Source organism: Fopius arisanus, unplaced genomic scaffold (genome assembly GCF_000806365.1).
Source record: "Fopius arisanus strain USDA-PBARC FA_bdor unplaced genomic scaffold, ASM80636v1 scaffold00019, whole genome shotgun sequence".
Classification (NCBI taxonomy): Eukaryota; Metazoa; Arthropoda; class Insecta; order Hymenoptera; family Braconidae; genus Fopius; species Fopius arisanus.
The window spans coordinates 1,312,615-1,321,433 of record NW_011887758.1 but is presented as its reverse complement, the minus strand read 5'-3'; the positions used below and the strand labels follow the sequence as shown (position 1 = coordinate 1,321,433).

The following is an 8,819-nucleotide window of genomic DNA, read 5'->3' as shown; positions in this document are numbered from 1 at the left end:
TACATGATGAAAGAGTAGGGGAGTATTATCGAGATTAATATCCAAGTGTAAGAGAGTCAATTCACAATTGATTAATTTAAAATAATTTTTACATACATCTCACACACATTTTTTCATGGTCTCGAGATTAATTTCCTCTACGTTTTCGAGGGATCTAATTGGGAGATACGCGGAAAGCTTTTTCAGTCCGTCGACGGCAACTGAATAATAATAAACATTTTCTACCATTAAAATAGACAAGCACTCATCCATCGAAATTCACGATTGATTAACTTAAGCTCGAGTCTAACATAAATCAGTGAAAAAAAAAAATTCTAATCACTACGAATATTCAGATAATGATTATTGAATTAATGACGTAGGCTTAAATCACAAAGTAATGGCATCTCCGGCCCGAGAATAATATTATATTATTTATATCAGCCAAAATCGTTCAAGAATAAATTCGCCAGTAGGAAAAATTCCGTGAATTCCCTCAATCAATCATTCCAACTCAATTTAAGGGTTGAATTATTTTTAATTAATTTCCCCAACGTGTTTATTCGTCCTGGGTAAATGGAACTGAAATTTTCAAGAGAAAAAATTTTCATCCACGGGAATTTCCTGTTGACGAAAATAATTCAACGACAAGTGTTAACAGTCCTCTTGACATTGCACGTGTTGCAAGTGACTTCACAGCACCACTTGAACCTACACTGACAATTGACTTTTTCCTTAACGATTTTAGTGTCGTACCCTCTACCACAGCACAAAAGTTCACAACCCTCGACACCGGGACTTGTGGCATTGCACTGGCGCCCAAGTGTTCCAAGAGATCCAGTCTTTCTGTTAGCCCTGCAGAAGTCCGGTGAGTCCTCACTGTAAATCAGATCAAATCTCCCAGGTGGCTTGATGGTTGAACCCTCAGGGATGAAGTTGTGGCCATCGTTGCTGGGAATTACCTTGGCAGCTCCATCAAACGATTCCTTCAGACGATTACCTATTTCCCGGAATGACGGCATTTTTCGCCAGCATGTACGAACTGTGCAGGAACCAGAGAGGCCGTGACACTTGCACTCGGTTCTCATAAAATTTCTGACAGCCTGATTACCAGAATATATTTTTTATTGTCAAATAATTACTGATTTTTTGGGGATTTCCTAGGAATTTTATTGTTAAAAATCTCACCAGTCTTCCTGCATCGTTATTGTGCAATTTGACGAGTGTCTTGATGTCACTCCTCTTCCTGTAAGGGGCGTCCATGAAATCCCTGGACTTCCTGAATCCAAAATTCACGTTATCCCCGCAACCGCCCCACTCCCACTCCCCCTCGGTCGGTAAATCCTTGATCCTGGATTTGCGCGAGTGCTTTCCTAATTTGTGCCCTAACAGAGTCAACAGGATTCACTGTTAAAAATTTTCCCCACAAATTTCCCCGAAAAAATTCATCAACCTGACTATCAATTTTTTTATCCAGTCTATGTAATTTTTTTATTTGAAATTGATTAATAGCGCGGATAAAGAGTAATAAAATAGTGTGATGCCTGACCTCTGGAGTTCATTTTCTCGCAGGAGCACTCGACAAGATCTCCCATGGTGCATGCCCTGGTGACGGCGTAGGTGACACCAGCAGCTGTGATGGCATTGAGAAAGCCAGTTTCCCTGGTATCTGCAACAAGGATTAGGATAAAAATTCCTAGAGCCAGGAAACAGCTAGGGAAAAGTTTTTTCTCAGGAAAACTCTCACGGAAATCTTTATCACCACCTGATCTTCACGGTAGCTTACGTCGACGTTCTTCGACCTACCAGGACACGCGCCTAAGCCGATAGCACTAATTACGCCTCAACATTTCCACCAGTTTGTCATGAACAACGAGATGTCAATTCCCGTAAAAAAATCCAGCGATTAAAATAATGGGATTTAAAAAAAATTCTCCAATTTTCGAGGTAAGTTTACCGAAATTTCGCGGAGACATTTCCTCGCCCGTTCCTGAATCAAACGATTTAAAAAAGCCACGGGCAATTTGCCGGTATCTCAGCTGACTATCGCCTCAGAAAATAGTAGCTCATGCCAGGTTGTTTGGTTTAATGGCACCGAGATTAATGGTGAAGTGTATGTGAAGAGCGATTGGAACCGAAGTACAGCTAGTCTAAAACCGAGGGAGCGACGATAAAAGATGAATCCGCTATCCCGGTTATATCCATCGGCACCCAACTCCAAACTCGATATTGGCCACTTTATCTCGAAGAAAATGCACGCAACTGCCTCACAATCATCTCGAGTTATTTATGAATGGAGTTTATTTAACCGATATTCTATTTATCCAGCGATCGAGTCATTAAAAATAATCAGTGGCCAGCTAAAAAGCTGTCTGGCCGTTTCATCAGATGGTAATTAGGGGAATTAATAAATTTCTTTGGGCAGTTAATAGGTGTTCTATATTTCTTTGAGCCAAAGGGGGAGTATATCAGAGTCATTCAAGGCCTTGGGAAGAATTGTGAATCCCACAGTGATGCTGGATGGGAGAGACGTCGTCTCCGAGAGGCCTTCGGCGTGTCGTATATTGGGTTTCACCTGTCACGTTTCCACTCCATCATTAGCCGAACAATGCCCAGTTCCTAAACCCTTTTTTCAAAATATATATGTGCTGCACCAGATTACACTGCTATGTACCGCTTCACCTCGGTGTCTTCATTTTTCAATTCTCGTTTCATTTTTTTTTTACCCTCTCGGCCACTCCTTTGCATCCGGGCTTTGCAAATCAACATTTTTTATTCAATTCATTTCAACCAACCATTTCCATTTTTTATCTCTCACTCCTTCAATCGAGAACCGTTATAAAATATTAATTATTGTTAAATAAATGTTGAGTTATTTTTTGGTGGGGATGAATTGAGTTATTGAGGGTTATTTTGGATAGAATTTTTACCGTCAATTTCTCACATCACTGCGAGATTGGGATGAAAATATTGAAAATTCTGATAGAATTGCGATAAATCCCACCCCTCGGTAAAACATGGGCGCGTGTCAGTACGCACCTCGTTAAAACGGCAAAAGAGAGGAGACACTGTCGGTCTCCCCGCACCTCAAACCCAGGAGGTGGGGCATCAAGTAGTATCAACATTTCGATCAATGGAATTAACTCATAACCCGGAATGCCACTCCAATTACGGGTATAAAGTCTACCCGTGTGTGTTGGATACGCACTTGGGAGTGAAATCCATCAGTATGCAGTTTGAAATTTTCCACAAGCTTTTTTTTCATCTTAAAATCGGAATATCTCTGTACTGGATTATGTATTCTTGGGGTATCGGGCTGGGGCTATCGTACACCGCGATCAAGGAATCGCTGGATTTTATGCCAATTCCATGCGCAATTACGTTTAACCGCGACTCCCTCAGCCCGTTTCACCTTTTAATGCGTAACGAGCGTATTTATTGACAGATGATAGTGTCAAAAAATTCCTCAACCCCCTGCCGCCACCCCCTTCAAAACCATAAAGAAATAATCACCAAAAACCGACACTCTGGAGTGCAAATGAAATTGAATGAGAGCCTCGTAAAAATGTAGTCAACAGTCCATGAAATATCAATTCCTCTCAACCAGTAATTTCCTCTTGAATTCGTCTGCAAATCATGAAAATACCTTGAACCCGATGAAAACAGCGATACCCCATGTTGAACAATCAAAGAATAGTGTCAAGTCCGTATCTCCAGGTGCGCGCACGCTACCCTTTCATGAAAAAAAAAAGCCAAAAAGGTAGAAAAAAAAAAAGTAAAAATAAAAACATGGGGAGATAACAGCGAGTAAAGGGTTAAAATGAAGAAGATTGGTTCAGTGTGTATTGGGTTTATACGAAACGCGTTAAGCCTGCGTTTTCCCCGGGTTCCCATGGGATTCCAAGCGTCCGGTGGATATCTTTGGCGCGGATCGACGGCCGACGAACCGACGGACCGTGGGCTGCCACCGCCCGCGTATCTCCTGATGCATCGCCTCACCTTTCAGTGCGTATTTAAACGATACGATAGTTTTATACGAGCGATCTGATATCGAGTTCGAAGCGAAGGGCCCCGAAGGGGAGGCCTCTCACTGGTACCGCTCTCCCCAGCTCTCTCTTTCCCTCTGGGCCTCACCAGTCAGATCCCCTTCTCCAACTTCTTTAAACATGACGGAAGCCCTCCCTCCATCATTTAACCCATTTCAACCTTTTTTCTTTTTTTTTTTTTATTTTATCTTACCCCTCACCCTTATCGATAAGACTCGTCACTCAGACATCCCATCTCCGCATAAATTTGTTTTGCGCGTGGCACTGGGTAATCAATCAGTATTACTCCCGGTGATGATGGGGTATTCATTTTCATTCATCATTATTTCAATAACTGGAATGCATATTTATTCTCCATACATTGTTACACATTTTATTTATCAAACATGAAAAAAAAAAATTTGCAATTAACAGAATAATTCGAGAGAAAAAATTGCGCAGAGTAATGATAAAATCATTGGAAAATATTGTGGTCAATTAGGATTTAAATCCCTCAGAATGAAAGTTTTTACTTGAATTTCAGTCTTATAGTGTCTCGGGCACTTCTCTCGGAAAATGTCTCTCCCCCCTCGGTGCATTAACTGTTTGACGCTGGTAGAATGCACTTGAAATATTCCCACTCCTCTCGGTGGTTTTTATCTCCCGGTGGAGTGAGTCCTGGGTTATAGCTGGGTGATATAAATCACTTTGGATCAATTAGACACGAGGGATCGGCCTGGGCCGATGATCTTGCTGGTGCCAGGGTCCTTGCCAGGTGCGCTGGCCACAGTATGTATTCCCTACCCCCTCCTCATTTTCGCTTTTTTTTCTCTCTCATTTTTATTTATTTTTTTCGTCGTCTTTTATATACCCCCATGAGGTATATACAAGAAAACCTTCGCCACGATGTGCTCGGCCAATTATCAGCATTCCGTGGCATTATCCGCCACAGCTAAACTTACGCGCTCTTTAACTCGCCATCTTTACCCCCACCACTGGCTTTCTTAATCTCTTCGTTTCCTTCCCCCCCGTTCTTCCATTATTATTTTTTTCCTTTCATTCCGGCTTTTAATTGATTGAAGAAACCAATTTTCAGACATTCACCAAACGGTAACAAATGACCGGACAAATATGTCAGTTGCGCCATTGAAGTACTGGAGAATTACTCCAAGGCATTTACCATTGAATCTCTTTAATTCAGGATGTGATTACATTTATCCCCTGAATTTTTCTATTTGTTCTTCACCTCCGTTCGCGGATTTTGATATTAAAAAAAATTTACAAATTCAACAAATCAGATATGAAATGTTAAACAGTAGCTAGTTGGTAGAGATAATTTGTCCATAAATCACTTAGCAGTGTGATTAATCGATTCAGACGTATTATGTAAGCAAGTTGGATAATTGTGGGCAATGCATCAGAGTCGGGTCCCATTGTAGGTTATATACGCCTTAACAACTTGCAATGTATTTGCAAAAGAGAGACACAACATTAGATTCCTATCCCAGCTAATGTATTTGTGTTTAGGTTACAGTACTGGTTGCACTTGGTCACCAGCAATGGGTGATTTGTTATCCGATCCCCGGGATTTATCTCTCACCGGTCTTTGTTGATTCCAAACGTGCGTAATAGAACGGCTAAATCCTCTATTTCAATCGTATCCTTTTTTTAACCATCGTATTTGTCTTTTTAATTCTACACAATCGATTCGACTGACAACAAGTCCAAGGGACATTTATCTCGAAGACCGCTGACACCCGCACATCACCCATAAACAGGTGAATCATTCCCCCATCGTGTGTTTACCCAATCTCGATTGATTGACAAATACCAATCCTGAATTAATCGCCAATTCTTTCAAACCACTATACTCTTTACCCCAAACCCTGATGTCTTATTGCCTGAATCACTGTCACCGAGTTTATCCAACATTTCGTCATTCTCGCAATTCTCCCCATTCTCTCCATTATGCGCAACATTAATGCAACATTATTAATGATTACTAACGATTCACATTAATTCTCTCATTTCTTCATCATTACGAAACAAGTGTACAATAACATAAGGACAACGAGACACAGAGTGTGTGATTGGTGTAATTTAAAATGAAAGAAATGTAATGGTAAAATATTATTGCATTGAGATAATTTTAGTGAAAAATGTGCGAATCTAAATGGATAAAAAAACTTGGAGTCGGCATTTGTTGGATACTCTGGTTCTCTCGCGAAGATTCCACGAAGGAGAAAATACTCCCCGCGTGAGAATAACGAGGGTAAAAGACAGACGAGTCGGTTTAAGGGAGATGAGGAAGGCCGTGGTCAGCGAGAGGTGGAACATAAAGAGAGAAAGACTCCTCCCTTTGGTAAAGGGGAAGGAAAAGAGGGATAAAAAGGGATAAAAGGGGGATAAAACAGGGTGGAGGGGAGGTAGACGAGAGAAGAGAGAAGAGAGAAGACGCAGGGCGATCGCAAAGAGACGCGGCGTATAAATCTCGACGGCTACCCGTAAATAACTCCAGGGAATATTCAATGAGAATCGGTGGAGAGAGAGTGCAAGGAGGAATAGTGAGCCAAATGAGACGAAAGAGAGAGAGACGATTGGGATTATGCCTCACCATCCCGTGAACCCAACTTGCTTTGGCATTGCTGTTGGCTTTCCAATAAATATCTACCGGTGGACGCATGAATGCCCGACAAAAATCGCCGAATGACCAATTGCGGAGAGCCAAGGGGGGGGCTGGGGGGCTGAGGGACTCTCCCTCAATTCCCTCTTTACCCCCCCAAAACTCCTCGCCCCTCTTTCTCCTTTTTTCCTCTTTTCCTTTTTTCCTCTTTTCCTCTTTTCCTCTTTTCCTCTTTTCCTCTTTTCCTCTTTTGCTTTGACACTACCAGCCCTGTGTCGCCACGTACTTTCAGATGTCCAGTGATCATTATGCTCAGTGTGTTTTCCATTATACGGGGATATACTCCACAACGAGTCAAGTGGCTCGTCCAATCCTTTTCTCAGCCACTGCGCATTTTATTTCCGTTATTTTGCTCTATTCCCTCAATTTTTTTTTAATACTCCAGCGTATGACTCGAGGGAATTAGGTGCGACTGGCAATTTAATCTGCGAATGGAAATAAAATTGGAGGAATTGAGAGGAATTGAGGGTGAAGGGCAGCTCTATGAGGGTGAAATGAAGAATGCTTTGTCGATTTTTTAAAATGTAAATTTGTACTCGTGGTGATGTTAAATTGTAACAAAAGAGATTTTTCAAGGAATTTATGGGATTTTTCTTGGCCTCACCGACTATTTAGTTGCCTGTATTTTAAAACGTTCGTTTTTGCCGTTCGATTCGCCTGCCATACCTCCTCGTATACTCGCATTCAAATGTCAGTGAGTAGCCACAACAAGTCTTACCCAGCCCCCGCGAGTAACAGATCTGTCCTGATGCGCTGCGGCAGCTCCAACAGAAGGAAAAATAAAAAAATAAATAAATAAAAGAAGAAAGAGGGGGGCCCCTAAATAAAACGAGCACAAGTTTTAAAGTACGGTTAGTATTCCGATGAGAATAAACGTGCGGGACACTAAACTGTTTGCTGTTGTCAATCCCCTTTTGTATAAAGTATTCAGGACGACAGGACGACAGTTTTACTTGTCTCGGTGGAGTAGTCTCGTTTGTTATCATTTCGAGTGCAAAACTGTGGGGTTTGATGAATTAAAAAGAGGGAAAAATTTCCAAGTTGTCGAAATAAATGGCTTAACCTTCGATTTGTCGGATCGTTTCGGTGCTGACGTCTTCATTGACTCCGGGGGGGGAGGCGCCCCCGACGAGTGCCAAAATGCCTCTTAAAAAGAGAGAAGAGGGAAAAATCAGTTGTTTAAATGCCTCCAGGGGATATTTCTCCTGGGGCATCGACACGCACCCCGATTATGGTCGCTCATGGCGATGCCATTGTCACTCTTTCATGGTGAGGGGGCCAAAAGGTGTTTCCCCTCTGTGATGGAAAAGGATCACCCGCCGTGTGACGGAGGACCTCAGAGGCGACTACTGGACACAACTCCGTGAGGGCTTGTTGATTTTCGTTTTGCCACCAGGGGCAACAACGTACAAGCCATAAATAAATCATGGCACGTCGGTGATGAAAGAACGCATCGACGTGACACCGTTCGATGCTGGGATCATTTGAAAAACAACCGCGGACAGAAGGCCCCCACGCGGGGGGGCACAATATTTTGCGCAAAACTTTGCGTAGTTATTGCTACTGGTCCTGGGGGGGTCCAGCCTCGAGGTCAGGTGGTGAAATCACTTCAATTAGTTATTACTAAAATATAATTACAGCGCCCCCCCCCTTCACCCCCCGTGCATAAAAAAAATTCAATTAATCCCAGACTGTTGGAATTTTTTTCTACACAACGAGGGCTAATTAAATGACAAATTTTTAATTGTACAGTGAAAGAGCGATACGCAGAAATAGGAAATAAATTGACAGTTAGTGTGAGCCTAATGGAATATTGGCGGTACCCCGGAGTAACACGAAGAGACCGCGAGAATTAATCGTCAGTAGCATTTTAGTTTCCCCCCATCGTCAAAGTTCCATCTCAATAAGTTTGCCGAGTTTATTGGAGAACCATGGAGATTACTATCGGCGAGTGAGATATTCAGGGCCCCACGGAGCGTGTGGGGGCCCATAGCGGGGGTATAACCATTTTACGAGCGCGCGCGCCTCCACCCAGAGGTCCCCAACATCCCACCAGCATTTACTGCCAAATAATTAGCCCCGATTTAGTGGCGATTTCATTTAGCTCATTCCTAAATCCTCCCCCCCCCCTC

The 8,819-nt window shown here is 42.5% G+C and overlaps 1 protein-coding gene across 1 annotated transcript in view; it reads right to left on the bottom strand.

Moving 5' to 3' along the window:
* Positions 1–8,819, bottom strand: part of LOC105264182 (Wnt oncogene analog 6) — an 18,209-nt gene continuing 9,390 nt past the window's right edge. Inside the window, exons 3-5 of the mRNA XM_011300876.1 lie at positions 1,529–1,648; positions 1,168–1,364; positions 1–1,082 (exon numbers count right to left, since the gene is read on the bottom strand). Of these exons, the coding sequence (XP_011299178.1) occupies positions 621–1,082; positions 1,168–1,364; positions 1,529–1,648 (779 nt within the window). The 3' untranslated portion in view covers positions 1–620. The remainder of the gene's footprint in view (positions 1,083–1,167; positions 1,365–1,528; positions 1,649–8,819) is intronic.